The sequence below is a fragment of the Stigmatopora argus genome, chromosome 3 (assembly GCF_051989625.1).
Source record: "Stigmatopora argus isolate UIUO_Sarg chromosome 3, RoL_Sarg_1.0, whole genome shotgun sequence".
Lineage (NCBI taxonomy): Eukaryota > Metazoa > Chordata > Actinopteri > Syngnathiformes > Syngnathidae > Stigmatopora > Stigmatopora argus.
The window spans coordinates 14,897,929-14,919,446 of NC_135389.1; the positions used below are offsets into that span (position 1 = coordinate 14,897,929).

Genomic DNA, 21,518 nt, shown 5'->3' on the forward strand with positions numbered 1-21,518 from the left:
AATCGTTTTGTTCTCATTCTCTTGTATTGACTGGACCAACTTTTTGTGTGAAAAACAGCTGACAGGAGCCTGAAATGAAAAACGATCATGTTTTGTGTGAAAGACTATTCGATTCCATTTCTTTAACAGGACAAGTTTTTTCAGTCATACTTTCACAAAACATAGTTCACTTAGTTTGTGTGACAATAGATTTCTTTTAGTACATTTTTGACATTCTCTTCTCCCATAATAGAAGAGGTTTTCTCATGTATTTTGTTTCTAATTGTTTAACTATTGGTGTTACTCAAGTTGCATCTATATTTACAAATTGTACTTTATGAAATGTAGTTTGTACATTACTGCTTTTCATTTAAATGTTTGCTACTTCTGTTTCCGTCAAAAGGCTTCAATCTTCTGCACCAAGTGTGGTCTATTTGTGGCGCAAAAAAGAATGTGTAGTTCATACAAATTTTAATGCCTCCACAGTGCTTCTAATGGGACTTTTTTAAAGAGGCAAGTATGTCCAGCAAGCTTGCCATTTGTAAACATGGGCACTCCAATTCCAGTGTGATGTGCTGGCGGGTGGAAATTAAAATAAAAACAGCTCATCAATGTTTAATGTAGGGGAAAAGAGCTTATAATAACCCACAGCAGCTTGCTGAATGTTATTTCAACATTTTTTTTGAAAAGCAAACTACATGTCACCTTGAATTAAAACTTCCTGCATTGCATGTTAAAATAAATCAAGTCAAAGAAACTGCTTATCAAAGAAAAGGCAAGCTTATCACTCTATAGCCATTTATTTCCAGACCGCTTCACAAGGGTCGCGGGGGTGCTGGAGCCTATCCCAGCCAACTGCGGGCTGTTGGCGGCAAACACTCTGAATCAGTGGTCCGCCAATCGCAGGACACAATAAGACAAACAACCATTCATGTTCACACACGTACGTAGAGACTATTTAGTGTTTAACCAGCCTTCCATGCATGTTTTTGAGCTGTGGGAGGAAACAGAGTACCCGGAGAAAACCCACATGCCCACGGGGGACTGAACCCTCGATCTAAGAACTGTGTGGCTGACGTGCTAACCATTCTTTCACCTTTCTGCTTGTCAGTGTATAATGCAACTAAAATTAAATCGAACTCACTCACTATTTTTACTCTTTTATACTCGTGTGACTTATACGTATATAGTTTTCCTCTTCATTTTATATTTTTTGACTTGTGCAACTTATACTCCTGTATGAGTTGTAGTCTGAAAAATATTATATATTTTATTTATATGTATCTAGAGTGATACATTTTCATACTGTACACATGTTAATACTGAATTATTTAATCACCACCTCCAAATTATATATAACCACACCCATATTCAATCCGTTGTACTGTAGTACGTAATGTAAGAGTTTTGATTGACAGGCAAAGCTCTGCAGGGCACAATTGTCTAAACAGTCAAGTTAATATTCTATATTGGCCGCTTACACTATGACGGGATTGGACTTAAGAGTCACACATTGGATCTGACAGGCAAATCCTTCAATGAATTTGCCGGCGCAGTCCTCCTTGTTACTCTTCTGTGTGATCCGACGGGATTTGCGGGCTAATGACGGCCTCCGTTATGCCGATTTTCCGTGTGTGAGTCATTGTCAGGCATCCGGCCATCATTGTAGCTTTGCCGAAAGAGTCAAGACGCTAAGCCTCTTTTCCCTGCATTCAGGGACCCCACAAAAATATGAGCGAATCTGCACCGTAGCAGCTCTAAGAGGCTCACTTGCCCGCCTACGTGACTCTTGGCGCGTAATGTTCCGGGATAATGCGCTGATGTCATCCGGCGTCCTTTCACACAGCGTCCCCCAGAATGTTTTCGCACCTTGCTTTAGTTTCAGCATGGACAGTCAGTAGCACCTCGTAGATGTCTGATAGCATTTTCCCTCTACACTATGTCACTGGAGTTGGGTCCATAAATATTTAGACAACACAAAAATAATTTCTATGGCGGTGCTCTCAAATCCTGCACAATATAAACAAGTGGTTTGAGTTAGGGTTTGTTTGCAGATCATCAGGGTAAGATATTATTTAATCAAACATTTTGTGGTGCTGCTCTATATTAAATATGTGTTGAATAAAGGGACTGGTGGCACGGTGAAGGAGTAGATAGCGCTGTTGCCTCACAACAACACAGCTTGCATTTCTAAGCAGAGTTTGTCTGCTCTCCCCGTGTCTGGATGGGTTTCCTCGAGCCTCCAAAAACATGCAATGTAAGTGAGTGAATTGGCTATCCTAAATTCAGTGTTGAGTGTGTATGACAGCTGTGAATCATTGGGAAGTTGTGTCTGTCCGCAGGCATCTTCCCACTCTTTTTCTTCTCTTCTTGGCAGCAGGAAAGCTGTGTAGACTCTCATCATTCTCCTTGCTGCCTTTTGACCTGAACTGACATCCAAAAGCAGCACAATTTGGCATTTTACTTCACTAGCATCAAGTACAACCATGGTACCAAGAGCAACCAAATTGCGTCATCACCCCCAGGATGTATTGTGTGCGTAAAACATGTACTAAATATTTTTTTTAAAAAACTGCCTTATCTCAGTGTGGCATTTAAGCCCTTATAGTTAGCACTGTGCTGTTATGATGAGGTAGTGCATATCAATGTGATGTATGGCATTAGCCTCTGGCTATCGTCTGTAAGGCGTTAAACTGTGAAAAGGACATTTAGTCTTTCTATACATTCCTCAAGTCTGCCCTTTACTCTAATTTATATCTTTGAGGTGGAGAACGTCTCCAATAAGCGACCTAAACTCTAATGTCTTTTGCTTTCCTTTGGCTTGGTAAAACAAACTTTTTGTGAATGCAGCATTTTTTGTCCATTTTCACAATTCTTCGGCGATGTAGTCTGTGCTGTCACAGGTTTTAAGTGAATATCTTGCAACTTCCAATTGTTTTGTTCCCATTCCCAATGGCTTCAATCGGACCAGCTTTTCGGTTGGGCTTGCAATAAGCCTGTGAACAAATTGTGTTGATACTTTGATAGATAGTTATTTACACTTGAGTATTTTAATGAATTCTTTCAGCTAATTTAAAAAATATAGTATCTGCCAAATAGATCCGTGATTTGCCCTTTAATTGTGTAAATGAAGGCTGATTGCCTCAATGCTCTGCCACTCAAACACTCTGAGTTTTCACAGTAGTAAATAAATCCTTAATATACTTTTCTGTTTCTAGTTGCATAAACACTTTAACCTGCAAAGGTATTTGGGTCCTAGCCGTATTTGAGTGTTTCCTTCTTCGCGCCAGTTGGGTAAATGAAAGCCTACAAGTGGAAATATGACAGATTGCTTTCATTAAAGTTCTTTTTTCCAACATTTTTTTTTTACTAGAGTTGGGTATTTAAAAAAGGTATTACTGAATTTATCTGTGAAGGATTAGTGAGAGGCTTCCTCTGGCAGAGTATTGTTCCTGTTGCAAAGGGTTTTAACTGTGAATGTCAGCAAGCATTAACAACCTCCTGTTAATTAAAGTGTAATCGTGTCACTGTCAGGCTGGAGTATCCTATAAATTTGCGCCGTGCCTCCAAACACAAGGTGATAATACCAAGTTATACGGGATGCGACATTTGCAAGTTCATTTTAAAATAATAATGAGGATCATGTCATCTTGATGCAAGACTTCCGAAGTTGTGCATGGCCATGTTTAAAGGCCTCCTTGTTAATTCACACTTTATTGTTCAGCTGGGAAAATAAAGGCCTTGCGCGACTAAATGATGAAATGCATCCATATTTAAAAGGCCTAAATAAAACACCTTAGTGTGGAAATAGCTATAATTAGTTGTTTCGCCCAATCTTCCTCCGACCTAGTACATTCCTGGGTTTTGAAAGAGTAAAGCTTTCACGGCCTCTACATAAACTACGTGCAGATAACTCTAATAACGTGTTTATATAATTCACAAAGGAATGGGGGCGCTTAAAAAGGGAGGGATGATGAGAATGGTGAGGGGGGCCGAGAGGTCTGCCCGGTCAGGCCCATTGGTTGTCCACTAAGTGTCTAGTAGCCACTGGCCACCCGACGCATCTCATCAAAGATTCATGCGCGGATGTTCGGGATATTGTGCCACCAGTCCAGCGGCGTCTGGGAAATGGCATGGAACGTCTGCTTACTACTCCACTACTCGTCTTTCCCCCTCTCTTCTTCTAAGCAAAGGTAGCGTACACATCATCATGGTTCTATTCATGTCAGAGTTGTAGGTCCGGTGCCATTATCATCATTGGTCTCATGGGTGTTAGGTATAATGAAGTCTGCTTAACTGTGGTCAATGGCCAATGTGGTCTGTGGTTTCTATTGGTATGTACTGAAAAAGGGTGGCACTGTCAGGTTGTGAGTGAAATATCTGCCTTGCAGTTCTGGGGTGTCAGGTTTGAATCTGAGCTGCAATCTACCAGGGCCAATCCATCGTTTGTCTTTGTACATTTCGTAGGCTTGTAACTGGTATATTTCCGACTTTTTGTTTGGTGCCACGGACTGGTGAACAACATATTTTTGCCGCAGGTGTCATGAAAATCATAATTATTATTTCTTTAGCCAACTGGGTAATACCTAGGTTTTCTATGCTGAATACTTTACATTTTTTGTCCTATTCCTTTATTTATTCAGGGTTTTTGAACGGGGGCAACGCAAGAAATGTCAGGTTTTGGCATAATGGTTCACAGAATATACTGAAAAGCCAGGGCAGAGATGTACGTCCTACTTTCGTACAGCGTAAAATCTTCCATTTCCTGTTCTATGGCTTTCATCACATGGTATTATTTAAATTATTCAACAAAGAAAGGGAGAAACTTTATATAAAAAGAACCTTACATACTTGATGTACAGAGACCATTTTTGTTCTTTTTTTTTTAGTGGGCATCCAGATTGGAGGCGTATACACCACTTTCTCATGTCATTCCAATTTCCGCCTTTATAGCTATCATAACCCGTAGAAGCTCGCTGGCATTCACTCCCTTGGGGTGTCAGTGTGGCGTCTCATTGTGTCTTTCAGCTTTCATTTCCTGGTGAAAAGCCAGCCGTCCACCATTTCTCGCCTAGCGTGTAGGGAGGAGATAAAGCTTTGTCATGTTGTCTGCCGCCTGCAGGCATTTTTTTTTTGACCAGGACATGACCTTGACTCTTTAAAGTGCTTTTAAGTGCTTTTCTTTTTTTCCCCTTTTGAGACTGAAGAAAAGATGGCTCCTGGACTTTTTGTACATTCTCTCTTAATGGAATAGAAACTCCCAAATCAGGTTGGCCAAACACAAAACAAAACGCATGTAAATGTTTGTTTTCTTGAGGCGTTTTATATGATTGTGTGTTTGCTATTTTAAGATGGTAAAAAAAAGCCTTGAAAAAACATTAATAAATGCATGCAGTTTGCTTCCTGGTTGACTGGGGATGATTGACAGGAAATTACCATTTTTTAAAGCATCAGAGAGAACAATCAATCCAATTATGATTGTAAAATAAATTCTGATTCATCCAAACAATATGAAAAAATGACTATTCATATGGATTATTTGATTCATGTGGATGTTGGCGAACTATTTATTTCCTGGTCCAGTGGGCCTGATGTCTCGTTTGCTCCCTGAAGGCAATGCGGTGGGCTGGTGCCTGCCGTCCTCTGGGACAAGCTCCACTTCCTCATGTTAAAGCTCCACTTCCTCACATTTCTGACAGTCTTGTCAAGGAGGCGATGGCGCGGGAGGATGTGCAATGGGATGGAGGTCTCAGTGGGGGGTTGGGGAAATTCATACATCTGTTCAAGTCCGCTGCGATGCCGTCTGGATGCTGCAGTGCATGTGGGAGATTACCAAGTGCTTTCATTTATTATTTTTGTCATTTTGGTATACACACACTAACGACCCAGACGCACACTAAACAGGAGATAAACGTGACATTATTTATAAAGCTCTTTCATAACTTGAGAAAACTGACAAGGGTCATAGTAGACCCGCACTGAGCAAATTTAGAACTAGACTAATGTTGAACTATTTGAAACCCTACAAGACCCAGATTAGGTGTAGATTACCAATAGGATGAGTCACACTAGATTATTCTAGTCTTGGACTAGACTGCAAAGTAGTATTCCCCCGTTTTTCCCGTTTTTTTCTGGGTTTTTGCATTTCCACAATTTTTTTGCGCAAAAAACGGTAATACTGTAGAAATGTTTTTCACAGTATTCCCCCGTGTTTCGGGTGGTTTTTGCGGAACACCGGATATTCATAGTGGATTTAGAAAAGAATCATTGCATCATATTTGATTTAGAACAGTTCTTGTAATGTCTAATAAAACATTCTATGGATTACATTCCAGGATTATAAACTATTGATCATTAGTGTTGGGCATTGCTTTCGATTTAATAGGTCTTAACAATATTTGCACAGACTTACTGTACTTTTGTAAACCATGCTAAACCCCAAATGGACAATACCAGACTTATACTTGAACCATACAAGACATTCTTTAGATTGCAATAAGCTAATTAGTGTTGCTTGCTTGTCTGCCAAGTGCGCAAAGACTTCTTCCTTTTGTGCATCGGCCTGTAAGAAGCTCAACTCTTTGACCAATTTCAATGATTAACCAAACAACCGTTCGGTAATGAAAGGCACTGATTATTCCTCCCCTGCCTGCGCTGCGTTTCTCTTATCAATTAAAAGCGCTGGCATTGCTCATCAAGGAGGTGAAATCCATGGAAGGCTGACGTGCTGACACAAAACGACTGCTGAAGCCCGGCAAATCTACCCGCTTAATTGATTATTGGCGCCGGAGGCGGGTATCTGCGAGGTGCAGGAGGCCCCGGGGGAAATAATGGAAAACAGATAAGATGAAATGCGGGAGAATTTCCGTCGCCGCCCGTTTGTATTAACGCCAAGCTCGTTTCCTCACGCCGCGCCAACAAAGCTTTTCAAAATTGCCTGAATTGAAACGTAAATGTGATGTAATCAGAAAAGTGTCGGAGAGACTTTTGGATTTCAAAACTTTCTCCAACATTCAAAACAATTCAAAGTGTTCCCACAAGACAACTTGAATTAGAAATTGTAATTGCTGCTGATCAAGGAGCATAGGAGAGGGAGAAAAGGGCAGGTGATTTTGTTCTGTTTTGAAGATGAGCTGCTGTGGTCGTGCTTGGACTTTGTTGTAGATTACCTTTGTGTGTGTGTGTGGGTGTGTGTATGTCTTTTCGACACAGGTGTCAATGACAACACAGCCTGCAAGGGTTCTGTCTATTTACTATTTTAGTGAAGCGATACAACCTTGACAACAAGACAGGCGACACAAGGCCATTCTGTCCCACAGCAAAGAAAAAATGCGTCTCTCTATAGCTGTTAGAAAACCGACAAAAACACATTGATATGAATGTAATCTACCGTTCAAAAGGTAACACAACAAAACATCAAAACAACAAGCAGCCCATGTCATGGCTTTTCCTGTAAAATGACGGTTTCTGCGATGTGGAATGTCTGCCAGGACAACTAAGCCTTGAATCAACTGATAAACCAATTTCATCAACCAAACATCAAAGTAATCATCCAAGCAGCCACGTCTAAAAATGAGCAACTGAGAAACTAAATAACCAACACACCAAGGAGCACACCAATTAGGTGCCTAATAAGGCAAATCTGAAATTAAGGTGACTTGGCAAAGCCACAAAATAAACTAACTATTACAGAATTTACCATCTCAGATCACCTGACTACCCAAACAACTGACTCAATGTCTGAGTGACAACTTAAAGCACTAACAAAGGATGACTTACTACCTAACAAATGAAGAAAGGAGCTTATGAACCAACTGTGCAACTAGAAGGGCAACCCGCACTCGGATGCACAAAAGTGTAGATACGTTAAGGTTTATGAATGAGCCAGCTGAGTGGTAACGCTGTGGCTTATGTGCTCCACTTGACACAAGGTTATACACACATTCTCTCTTGCAACCACACACACACACACTTAACAGTCTGCTGCTGGAAATGTGCAGCGTCCCGAGAAAATGGCAGCACTGACATCCCAGCCCGTGTGACTGCCAGTCGGAAGCGTCCATTAAAAGACACTTAAAGTCCATTTGGCAGGCGGTATTGGTGCTACTAGAATGAAGACGCGCGCACATGCACACACTCCTAATGTATCCTGGGAATTCATAGCTATTCCCTTTTGCAGGAATATAAAAGGAACTTGCTGTTTCGTCAGTCACTTGGGCATCGAGGTAGGGGAAAAAATAGGGTGGTTGGCATGGCAACAGTTGGGCATCATGGGCGCCACGTTGCAGCAGTTTTTAATTCATAAACAGCGTGTTCCTTGTGTTGTGTTGTTGCCTTCATAATGATACACACCAAGGAGATGCTCAGTGATCAGCATTGAGACAAAGAACTTATGATTATATTGGCAGCTGTTGAATAATGAACACCGTGGTGGGAACTCTGAATTAGAGCGTTTTTTATTCTGCAGGTGTTGCTGGAAGTGGAGTGCACTGCAATGATTCCCAATCTGATGCAATAGTGTGTCATGTGAAATGACATATGTTAAGACATATTTAGACTGTAAGTACATTATCTTGGTTCATCTATCTATACCAACAATGTAAAGCGATCGATGGTCACTCGTCAACAAGGAAAGAAACTGTTCTACTAAGCCTTTTTACGTGAACTGAAGCCTATATTGACAGGATTTGACACATCTTCCAAGACAAGCAGTGGCAATCAATTCAATCCCCCCAAAATTAACAGAAAGATTCTGTACTCAATTCAAAGTGAACTAAGTAGAAAAGTAACCAACTATTTAGCTGATCAAAAATAAAAAACGACATGGTCAATCAATTTTGAAAGGAGAAACACATTTTATTTAACCTATTTTAAGTGGGAAAATGTCAATGCAATAAATAATGTATTTCAGGACTTGAGATAAGGTAAATCCTTAGTGGGCTAGATTCAAAATCAGAACGTGATGTACTATGTGGCAGCCAGTATTCTTTGCTAACCTGCTTGACTGTATTGCTTAAATTATATGTTTTTTATGATGTGTTCTTTGCAGGCGAGCATAGCATGAGGCTGCTGTGGAAGTCTCTGGATAAGATGAGGTGTCTGAGGAAGCGGTCAGTCATTCCATTCCTCGGCTTTCTCATCACCTTCCTTCTCTTCCTCAACCTCTACATTGAAGATGGATATGTGCTGGTTAGTCATTTCAACAATATGTGTGTGTAGGATTAACTGTTTTTTAATAGATTCTAATGCTCCACCTTATTTTCCAGGAAGAAGACAAGAGGCAGCTCAGGGAGACGCCAGGCCACTCCCCAAGCACAGAGCGATACGTCCACCCCTTCCGAGACCTCAGTAACTTTTCGGGATCCATCAACGTCACCTACCGCTACCTTGCCGGGACACCGCTCAACCGAAAGAGTACGTTTGATGTTTGATTTTTATTTAAAGTTATATTAGGATTTAAATCAGGTCTGTGCAAACGTTATCGCTGAGGGTTTTGTGTGTCGTAATCATCCGAGAGCTAGGTTGTCGAGGGCGTTTGGTCATTGGCAGAATCATTGAAGAGAACAGGTCTCACACGAGGGAGCAGAACAAGCATGGCTCAAACGAGCACGTATGAAGATCACTACAGTTGAATTTCAGTTTCCCTTGCCCCTAGGAAGGTTATTACCCCCAACATAACGACTTCCTTTGCAGAAGTAGGGTGGATGGCGAGTGCTTGAAAGCCTTCAGAATTGTATTCTCAGATTTAGCATGTGCAGTGTGGATCCTCTCCTGTCCACAAAAACACGGGCGAGCTCTTTACCCTCAGCAGAGTCCTTCAGAATCCTTGAATTCACCCAACCAGTCTACATATATGCTTTCCCAGATTTTGAAAGTGTTTGGCCATATCCCTTGTGGAGTGCCATATTTATACACATGATCACAATGAGATCTCCTTTGTCATTGTTAGAGTATCTGACCATTGGGCTGTCATCGGTGAAGAGGAAGCGAGGGAACTACCTTCTAGAGACTCTCAAGTCTATCTTCGACCAGTCTAGTTACGAAGAGCTGAAGGAAATCTTGGTGGTGGTCCACTTAGCTGACTTTGACCTGCTGTGGTGCGAGAACCTGCTTCAGGAAATCAGTCGCAAGTTCTCGCATCACATCATCGCCGGCCGCCTGCTGGTGATCCAGGCCCCCGAGGAGTACTATCCATCCCTGGAGGGTCTGAAGAGAAACTACAACGACCCCGAGGACCGGGTTCGCTTCCGCTCCAAGCAGAACGTGGACTACGCCTTCTTGCTGAACTTCTGCACCAATCTCTCCGACTTCTACGTGATGCTAGAGGACGACGTGCGTTGCTCTCGTAACTTCTTGACGGCGTTGAAGAAGGTGATCGCCTCCCGCGAGGCCTCCTACTGGGTGACGCTGGAGTTCTCCAAGCTGGGCTACATCGGGAAGCTCTACCATGCGCGGGACCTTCCGCGCCTTGCGCACTTCCTGCTCATGTTCTACCAGGAGATGCCTTGTGACTGGCTGCTCATCCACTTCCGTGGTCTGCTGGCCCAGAAGGACGTGATTCGTTTCAAGCCGTCGCTCTTCCAGCACATGGGATACTACTCCTCCTACAAGGGCGTGGAGAACAAACTGAAGGACGATGATTTCGAGGAGGATGCGGTAGACATTCCCGACAACCCGCCCGCACGCCTCTACACCAACATCGACGTCTTCGAAAGCTACGACGCCACCAAGGCCTACAGCGCCGTGGACGAATACTTCTGGGGAAAGCCTCCGTCCACAGGGGATTTCTTTGTGGTGGTCTTCAACAAGTCAGCCAAGATCAGCAGAATCAAGATCACCACCGGTTCTGATGACAGGCAGAGTGACATCCTACATCGCGGAGCTCTAGAGGTCGGTGAGAAACTGGTGGGAACCAAGAAGGGAAAGCAGTGTTCTTCGTACATCACCTTGGGAGAGTTTAAGAATGGCAACATCGAGGTCCGCGACGTGGACCACAAGATTAGCTTCGACTTAGAGTGTGTGCGCATCGTCGTGACAGCGAGTCAGAAGGATTGGCTCATAATCAGAAGTATAAGTTTATGGACGACACCTCCACCCAGTCAATGAGGCAACGTGCGCAGACTCTTAGTACAATGTAGGCAACAATTTCTATTATAAATGTACATATTTCCACTGTAACGTAAGCATTTTGTACATGATTATTTATTTATTTGGTTTGCTAAATGTTTTTGTTTGTTTGTTTTTATACCTCAGAGTCTCGGATCATTCTACTGGTCCTTGTGATTGTTGTTACAGTGATAATAATGTCGAGCGACATTACGAGCACAAAATGATCGTATCGTGGTTACAAGATTGTTAATCTCACACTATTGTCAATAAATCCTCCCTAGCCATCACCAGTAAGTGTTATGAAGTGATGGAGCAACGGTTGCTGAACTAGTTAGTTTATTAATCTTTATAAAGCGTGATTTGTGGGTGTGTGAGTGTGTGTATGTTAAGATTCTCTCGCTACGTTTGTCCAAACCGTGCAGAGTAGAGAGTTGAATTTATTTTATGCTGGCCAGAAACGGCTGTCAGATCCTAATAGACGAGTGATTGAATTTCTTCACTTTCTCTAAGTGTGTAAAGTCAATCTTTTATTTGTTAAACACCCATTTTTCCAAAGATTTTTTTTAAATAGCGCAACAATTGTCTTTTGGTTCTAAACAAGCAGGTGGCACCGGCGAAAATGATGGGTAAGAAATGATAGGAGAGAAAAGAGAAATAGTGAAAGTATTACTTCATAGTAAAGGTATTGAAGTGAATTACTCAAAATTAGTTATAACATTTTCACTTTACAATTGTAAGCCTTTGTATACCGAGAGTTCTAATCTGAAATTGCTGTTTCAAACCAAGATTGCAACTCCCTACTAAATTTTCAAGCATGAGTCTTTTATAGATAGAAAGAAATGTCAGGCTAACTTCATCTCAAATGCTGAAACTGGAGAAGTAAGAGGCCTTTTTGTTCCTGAATTTGCCACTAAATGGTCATTTCTTGCCCAATTTAACCCATTGTGATGTTTTAGCTTCTTGTTACAATGTTCATCCAGCCAATTTTGTGTGGAATGGTGAAACATGAGTTCACACGTGTTGGTCTTTTAAGGCCCATTCTTGTGAAATTTTCAATTTAGGAGCTGTTTGAAACTATAATGGCAGTTTTAAGCATGGGTCCTTGTAGCGTTTTATTGCATCCTGTGTTGAATACAGTATGTCCATCAGGTGTCCACTTCAGCACTGCGTGGATTTTTTTTTTGTTCCACCACTTGCAATGTTCAATGGGTCACTAAATGGAAGTGAAAAAAGTCAGTTTTAATGGAAACGGTCAGTTCCAAATTCAAAACTGTCTCCCTGAGATATTTCCATGCTTATCTTGATTATATCAAGTGGTGATAGGAATGATTATTTTCCCCCACAATTTTCCCATGTTTAACAGTGCGTGACAGTAGACTTTAAATGATACATTTTTAGTTCTCCGGAATGTTGAGTCTCCACTATCCAAAAGAAGCGATTAAAGAAGAAGGGATTAAATTGAACTTTACAGGTTATACATTTTTTTCCAAGGTATTAAATTCAACCTAAGCATTTCTGTAGGTATTTTGTTATCAAAGGCCATGGCAGTTATTAGAAAGTGTAGGACAACAGGGTCTCCTTGAGAATTTCGTCCAATTATTGTAGGTAATTGTGTCTTTCGCAGCCTTTCAAGACAGATAACTAGGCAGTAAAGTGTCGCTGTGGGATTCCCAGCAGGGTTTGTCCCCGTTTGGCCCTTAATGAGCTTTCTCACCACTTACCCACCAGGAGGAGCGCCATCTTTAGGTGCTCAGTGTTTTGGATATTCTCTTTGAAGGCGTTTTCCCTCCCTTGTGTCATTGCATCTGCTCGCTGTTATGTCAAAGCGGCTGACAGGAGAACAGTGTTTGTTTTCATAGTGGAAATGAGATTGCTCAGTGAAGACAAAGCCAGCTGCATTACTCTTTTTTTTTCTTTTTTTTTTCTCAATATGAGTGAGGCAGCATTGTTTTGCTTCAGTAAATTCTGTCCTACTATCAAAACATTCTACTAAGCCAATTGAAAACTGTAACAGACTTTCCATGTCTTTATAGACAAGGCTCCTTGAGATTTTTTTTTCTTGATGGGGGTATTCATGATAGGCATGCCTACCAAATTTCAGGGCCCTGGTTTTAGTGGATTACAATCTTAAAATATTCTAGGTTGAACTACTGAACCGATTGTGGGTCATCAAGCTTCTCATGAATAATGATGGATGAAACTAAGAATTCTCGTAATTTGATAATAATTGGATCATCATAGTAGATTTTGAGGAAATTACCCTGTCAAAAATTCATTTTCCAAAGTAGTTTGGAGGCTGAATTTGCTGGTACTCGGTCGTTTGGTTGCTGGTCTTTTGGTCGTCGGTCTTTTGGTCGTCGGTCTTTTGGTCGTCGGTCTTTTGGTCGCCGGTCTTTTGGTCGCCCGGAAGGTTATTGATAATTACCATTTAAATCGTTGCTCAAATTCCCTAAATACAAACTGTGAATTATTATTTAGTAATACTTAATGCCCTATTAATTATTGGGCTAAAGAAAAGCTCCAAAATTCCCGTACTTTTATTGTGTTTTTTTGGAGAACTTGTTAAGACCCTGACTGACGTCCCTTCCTAAGGGGACAACTCATGTGCATACAAACTCTTATACACTCACACGTCCGCTCAGTGAAACTTCTCAGGGCCATTGTTGGCTTTTATTGATGCATTAACCGTGTTGTTTTACCTTGTTTTGTCGCCGGTCTTTTGGTCGCCCGTTGTTTGGGTCCGAGCGACCAAAAGACCGGCAACCAAAAGACCGGCGACCAAAAGACCGGCGACCAAAAGACCGGCGACCAAAAGACCGGCGACCAAAAGATGGTGACCAAAAGACCGGCTACCAAACGACCGCACATGGAATTTGCTAATAACTGCGAGGATAACTACTGAACCAAGGAAAAGCCATTAAAAGTAATGATAAAAATCCAATTGTTTCCCAGTTTAGTTACCAATACTAAAACTGTTCTATTTTATTAGGACCCCTATAGAAGGCCCAAAGTTGGGGGTGATATAAAATCAGATTTTGTCTTTACTTCTGTGCTCATAATTGCTCCAGTACTGTAAGTTGACCTATATATTTTTGTACAATTATGCTGTTGACCAATTGTGTGATGGAATTGCGCTTTAAAAGGAGACCGATTAAACTCATGAATGCAAATTGTCACAATTGGCATTGTTTGATTACACAATCTTGACATAAAAGTAAAGCTTCACCCGCCCCCATAAAATCATTTTTTGACATTTGCAGTTGGTTGAAGCATTTGAGACTAACGTTTACCCTCCAGCTAAGCGCATACATTATTCATTTCAATACTCATGATATTATTCTTTTCTTCTACTCCAGAGCATCTGTAATGAATACTGGCAGGAAGACACACAGCCTTTTTGTTTTGATTTGATTCAGGGGGACACACATCAGATGTACTGTAATATGGTTGTAACTTATACTGTAACATGCATACCATATATAGTGTATAAAACTAACTGTGTATACTATACACAGTACCGTGTTCGATTCCTATTCAAAGTTAGTTTGTTTGTTTTTTAGCCACAAGCTTCTGCACATGTTCATCACAGTTAATGAAGAATATGGACACCCTTCATTATTTAACCCTTTCAGAGACAGAGGTCACTACTTTAAACAGCTATTGTGAATGAACCATTGAAGAGAATGACTAAACCACTGAGCTGTGCTCTGAATACTTTGCAAATGCTCGTTATAAAATTCAACAAATGCCTTTTAACCGACCAGCATCCAAAATGTTGCTCGTTTTGGAAATCCTTGGCATACGCTTATTACTTGAAAGATGAGTTTTAGCCTTGGTCTCCGTTTACCTTTGTATATAAAGTATCTGTCCATGTTACCAAAGGGAAATTAAATTGCTTCTATGATGAATTAAGCATTTATTTCTTACTTAGAGGGCCATGTTTTCTTTAATAGAATTGTGTGCAGAAAAACAGGAATTTAAACATAATAGTTGAGGCGGGACTGGCTATTTATTGGCTTTGCTGTTACTCACATTAACAGCAGACAGGTTCTTTTTGGCCAACAAAATGGAGAGCACACTGTAGACTACCATTAGAGCAGCAATTATGTTTCATTACATTTCTGAGCGACAACAAAACCAGATATTACCCGCACCCATGTTGAAAATACTGAGAAGAGGTTTGATTTCCAATACGTCCCTATAAGAAAAGACAATTTTCTCCTGCAAACTTTTCTGTAAATGAATGACGTGGCTTTGACTTGTTACTAATTGGCGTCAATTTAGTTGTATATTTGTCTTTGTTTAATTTCCCATCAAGAATGTTAGGTCATTAGAACTCCACACAGGAAGATGCAACCCTGGGATTGAACCCTCAATCTCAGCCTCCGTGAGGCCAATGCGCCAAACACTTGTCTTCCTGGCCGGCCCATTTTTAACATTTTGTTTAAAATGACTTTCTTTCGACTCCTGTGAACCTCTTGAAGACCAAAAGAAAAGCTGACTGTAGAATTCTTTACAATCTTCTTCCATGATCTTCCTGGTCTCCGGAGACTCGGTGTTGCATGCTAACATTTTCAATTTACTTCTGGTGTTTTGCATGCACGGCGTTTGTTGTGACAGCTGCCGGCCTCCTTGCACACAACCTGCTAAGAGACACACTTGAAAGCAGACGAGGCTCCTCAGAGACGACCGCCGTGAGACTTTGGTAATTGTCGCCGTCACCAGCTGGACACAAGTAAGCCCCCCAAGTGGGGAAACACAACCCAGATGGGGAGAACGAGTGGGATTGTGTACACGGGAGCATCATTGCAAGCTCTTTGGCGAGTTGAAGCTTTTGGCAATGATTGAAAAGCGCTGTTCGCCAAAGGGACGTATCGTTCCGGGGCGAGCGACCAAAAGATGCTCGTGTTTTTATCTCGTCTTGTTTTATAAACGCAAGAACACCGTGTTTCACTGCTGTGATAAACAACATGTGTACCTGCCTGCACCAAATAACACTTTAGAACTCTGCCAAGGAAGATTGGGTTTCCATTGTGACCCTTTTTTTTCCAAGAATCAAATGAATCAAACTTAACTTGAATTTCAAGGAAAAAAGAAGGATTTTTTTCCTTGAAATTCAAGTTGTTTGAGTTTGATTTATTTGATTCTTGGAAAAAAAAGGGTCACATTGGAAACCCAATAAGGGACAGCACATCTTAATGAACATATTTATATTCATGTTAATGAACATATATATGTAAATAAGTTTGAATACATACTTGTGTATACTGGGGATATATGTAACAAAGGCTGTTTTATATTCATCCAATATTCTAGTTAAGGTCAGTTTTCTGGTTTTTAATAATATTTATCTGGGGGAGCTGTATGAATCAATCATTGTAATTTTTTCATAGCGCAAATCACATCATTTCCACAATACTTCCCAAACATGTACGTTTTTGCTCACGTGTTTACATGACCTTGTGTAATCGGATTAAAATATTTCAAAAACACTTTTTTTAAAGGGCTACTACTGGTTCCACAGCCAATATTGAAATTTGGCAGTGTACTAATGTTCATTGGTCTACCTGCTGTGCCTACCCTCAAGTTAAAATGAATCGGACATCTGTTGCCATCAATAGCTGCTAATGAGTGTATTAAATATTTTGTGAATAGGACTCCTATGGTGACGCAAAATGCCCCCAAATTATTGGGTTGTTTGAATGTGTCCTCGTATTGTGCTTTGAATCAAACGGGTTGCTTCTGCGCTTTTGGACACTGTGGCCCTGCCTGGAAATATTGTGGCAACCAGGTGCCACATGGAACGCCTCCACTTTGACAAACTTTGAATATTCTCCTTTCTCTTCATCCATCCCACATTTGGAACATGTTTTATTTTGCTGTCTTGCCAAGCCAACATAACAGATGGTTGCTGTGACAATTCCACGAGGGAAAGAAACAAAAACAATGTGAGCTGACTGGGTGAAATCTGTCACATGACTTTTTCATCCTTTGGCTAAAAATGACACATTTATTTTTATGCAGCCCAAGACGAATGTAAGTAGCCCTTTGAATTATATACAAGTATGTACAAGTATTTTAAACTGCAAAGCAGGGAGAGCATCACGGTGACAAAAAAAACATTTGCGTTTCGTTCCGCTTGGCAGGAGAGGGACATGCTCGGCAACCGTCGACACAAAAATACTAATCTTAGTCATATTTTTGACACATTGCACAGGCAGGTGTAAAATTAAGTTTTAATGGATGTCACACAAAAGCCAAAGCAAATCCTTTACCATGTTTATCTTGCATATTTTAGCATAATCCATGACAGTCTCTAGTTTCATAGCAAATTTAACTTAAGAATTAGTACCACTCTTAGTGTAAGGTATAATCATATTAATATTGCAAAAATATAAACCTTTAGACGAGGCTATTTGGGGCTAAAATGGTGCCGCAACATGCATAGACAGACAATATACCAATACAGATATTTCTTTTTATGTCCTAAAAAAAAGTTAGTTCTGCTTTGTTATGGGTGTATTTTAATACATTTATTAAATGATTTTCCTGCTTCCTGGTGGGAGAGGTGCACACAACAACAATAGGAGTTGGCAGTGTTTCTGTGGCCATGAGTCTGGATTATATATAGGGGGAAAATAACAAGACACTTCCAGATATTTCTTACAGCATGCTCTGTGGAACGCAAGAAAGCCTTGACAGATGCACACAGCTTTGACGTTTATCACATCAAATGAATGTGCATGTGGATATGTGTGTGATTTCTTCTGTGTGCATGTCTGTTTGCGTGTGCACGAGCAGCCAAGTAGTAGTCTGACAGTGTAAAGATGTTAATTAAAGATTAATGTCAGTGTGTGCCGCGTGCATTCCTCGGCTCCCACCAGCGTTTTGCTCAGAAGCATCCCGGCCGGACACCAGCTTGTTGCTCTGGCCAGCAGGCATAGTTAAAAGCAATGGCAATGCCAGCGAGGAAAGATTCGTTTTAAGTGGCACAGGCAGGCAAAAATGCAATAAAATATAATTTAAGACTGGGTGAGATATAACTTGAAAAACACTTTTTTGTTGAAAGGTTCTCTTTTTTAAATGTATATAAAAAATAAAAATAAAATCTATTCCTTTATAGGCGTCATAGGGAGGTTTTTTTTTTATATAGTGTGAAAAGTTTGGAAACCTCTGATTTATAAAAGTAACTACAGTGGTACCTCGACATACGAGCTTAATCCGTTCCGGGACTGAGCTCGTATGACAAGATTCTCGTAACTCGAGCGGAAGTTTCCCATTGAAATGAATGGGAAACAAATTAATTCGTTCCAACTCTCTGAAAAAAACACCAAAAACAGGATATTGGATTGAAAAAAATGTTTTATTTCTTATAATTCGCCATATATTGACAAAGTAATAAATAACGAGTGGTTTAATAGAAATAAAGTGTTTAATCTAACTAAAATTGGGCGGATTTCACTGAGGGGAGAGGGGCACAAAAGGGGCGGGGGGCTTTTTTTTTTTTTTCCACACAACGCACTCGTAAACGGATCAAACACTCCACCCTCACGTTCGCTATCGATGGGCTGTTTGCTGTCGTACTATTCCCTTCAAAATATTCCGAAAATGATGCACACAAATGTCCTCACAATCGGAGAACGCACGACCACTTGCCAACGAGCAGCAGTCTTTTATCAGCGATCTCGCCGCTGCTCATGGGAGCTTCAGGGGCGCTGGCTAGCGGCTCCTTTTAGCTTGTAGCATCTGTGTTCGCATCCCCTCGAACGGCGCCTATGATAAAGTTGCTACCGGGGATGCTGTTGCGAGCCAGTGCCCCTGATGTTCTTATGAGCAGCCAACGAATATAATATAATATTATATACTCCTCGTATTAGATAAAAATAACAGGAAATGCAGCAGCTGAGCTGTGCACGAGTATACTTCATTACCCAGAAAGCCCTCTTTTCCCGCGCATGCGCGTTGTGCGTTTCCTGGTCTGAATAACTCATCCGGTGCTCGTAAATATTGTTATACACGAAAGATATGCAAAAAAAAAAATGCCATGGCCACCTGGCTTGGTCGCATCACGAAATTTTGACCGCATCACGGGCGAATTATTCGATCGAAATTTCCCCCGTAAGACGAGCATTTTGTATGATGAGCGGTCGTATGACGAGGTACCACTGTACTCTGGAAATAAAGCTTGTAGTAAAATTACAACTATTGAAAAACTTTCAAGATGAAAGATTATGGAAGCTGCTTGTATAACTATAGGCGACAATTGTCCAGGGGGGAGAGGGACGTCAAGTGAGTCGTTTTAATTAGCGGCGGAAGGCAAAGATACTGTCTTTTAACTCTGCCACAATTACGGACATCCCCGTGTTTGTAATACAGAAAGCCATCTGTCTATGGGATTGCGACGCACCCGGCGTACCGGCAGAGTCGTACAAATATGAATTTTGTTGACATGGGGAAACATGTGCCGGGCCTTGTTTGGCTGGCTCATAACTGCGCTTACCTCAACGTCACACCATTTCAAGGCAGCTGAACCACACATACATATTTTTCAATTCCAATTCTCCAAAAGAAATGTATTTCAATTAATGTAACCCACTGCCCCACATCGTTCTAAGAATGTGTTTTAATCTAATACTACAGTGGTACCTCGACATACGATCTTAATCCGTTCCGGGACTGAGATCGTATGACGAGATTCTGGTAACTCTAGCGGACGTTTCCCATTGAAATGAATGGGAAACAAATTAATTTGTTCCAACCCACTGAAAAAACACCAATAACAGGATATTGGATTGGAAAAAAAAATATTTCTTCTAATCCGACATCTATTAACAAAGTAACACATAACTAGTGGTTTAATAGTAATAAAATGTGTTTAATCTAACTAAAATTGGGCAGATTTCGCCGACGGGAGACAGAGACGTGGGGGGTGGGGTTCTTTTTTTTCCACGACAACGCACTCGTAAACGGAACAAACAAATTTAAATTAACTTGGATTAATATATACAGACACTCAAACATACGTTTAATGTAACTTTACACAAAACTGAATTCTAATTTTGTTGTAATCTTTTGTTACCTTCGTTTTCCGGGTTGGCGGTTTGCCACGCCTCCACCCTCACGTTTGCTATCGATGGGCTGTTTGCTGTTGTACTACGTATTCCCTTCAAAATATTCTGAAAATGATTCACACAAATGTCCTCACAATAGGATAACCCACGACCACTTGCCAACGAGAAATAGTCTTGTAGTACATTTTAGCGATCGCTCCGGTGCTCATAAAGACCGGCTCGCAACTCCCTCGTCGTAATGGCTCTGGTTGCAACCGCTTTGAACGGCGCCTATGAGAGAGAGTTGCGACCAGAAATATTACAAAGAGGTAATTGCGAGCTAGTGCAGCTGATGTTCTTAGGAGCAGCGAACGAGAAGTAATATAATACTCCTCGTATTAGATAATAAAAATAACAGGAAATGCAACCGCTCAGCTTACCCACGTATTGATTGTGGGTAATGAAGTTTCATTCTGAGAAAGAGTGCCATTGCCTATCGGCGTTGTGTGCACGAGTATACTTCATTACCCAGAAAGCCCTCTTTTTGCCCGCGCATGCGCGTTGTGCGTTTCCTGGTTGGGAGAAACTCGTCTGAATTAATCGTTCAATGCTCGTAGATATTGTTATACTCGAAAAATATCCAAAAAAGGCTTGGTCGCATCACGAAATTTTGATCGCATGACGGGCGAATTATTCGATCGAAATTTCCGTCGTAAGACGAGAATATTGTGTGACGAGCGGTCATATGACGAGGTACCACTGTAGTTGTATTCCTTTATTCCTTTGTGTTTGGCCTTGCCCCCAAGTGTGACATCACCATAGCAACAACTGTGGTGTCTGACTGAGGGAATGATGACATGTCAACGCTCATTTGCAGAGGGTCTTTTATCTATAGCTGGTACAGGCCATATTGTTCACCGCAAAGACGTTACGGTGCGTAAATGACGATTAGCACCAAGTCGAATGGTGGGGGCGTGTCTAATTAACTGCTGATAATCAAGAGGATTTATGGAAGAAGAGCTCGCATATGACCCTGCCTTGATATGCAACATTAGTACGCATTATAGAATGTGAAGGCATCGCTTATTAGTGGAGGAAAAAAACATTTTGGAAATTGATATATCAAAGATAACAGAATTTCATTTCTTTAACATAATAATCATAGGTATGCAGATAGATAAACTCACATGATTGTTTTTTTTTTAAGTGTTTTTTTTTCTCAATAGTACATCAGATTTCTATGCAAACAATATAAAGAAGGACCATATAATTACTCCATTGCCCTTAAAAGAAGCTACTCAATTAACTGTTGAAAAAGAGACAGCTTGAATGACATCTAAGACTTTTTTCTAATGTTTGTTCAACACGAAATTGAGATTC

General features: G+C 40.9%; 1 protein-coding gene across 21 annotated transcripts in view; it reads left to right on the top strand.

Annotated features, from left to right (window-relative positions):
* The window catches only part of mgat4c (mgat4 family member C), a 54,332-nt gene extending 42,083 nt beyond the window's left edge, over positions 1-12,249 (top strand). For 12 of the 21 annotated variants that reach the window (XM_077596660.1, XM_077596675.1, XM_077596657.1 and 9 more), the window contains 3 exons: positions 9,029-9,168; positions 9,246-9,393; positions 9,929-12,249. In XM_077596660.1, coding sequence (XP_077452786.1) covers positions 9,029-9,168; positions 9,246-9,393; positions 9,929-11,085 — 1,445 coding nt within the window. In that variant the 3' untranslated portion in view covers positions 11,086-12,249. Of the gene's footprint in view, positions 1-4,006; positions 4,173-8,446; positions 8,539-9,028; positions 9,169-9,245; positions 9,394-9,928 lie in introns of those variants that run through there. The other 9 variants (XM_077596667.1, XM_077596669.1, XM_077596665.1 and 6 more) reach the window with 3 other exon arrangements.
* Positions 12,250-21,518: the final 9,269 nt, after the last annotated feature.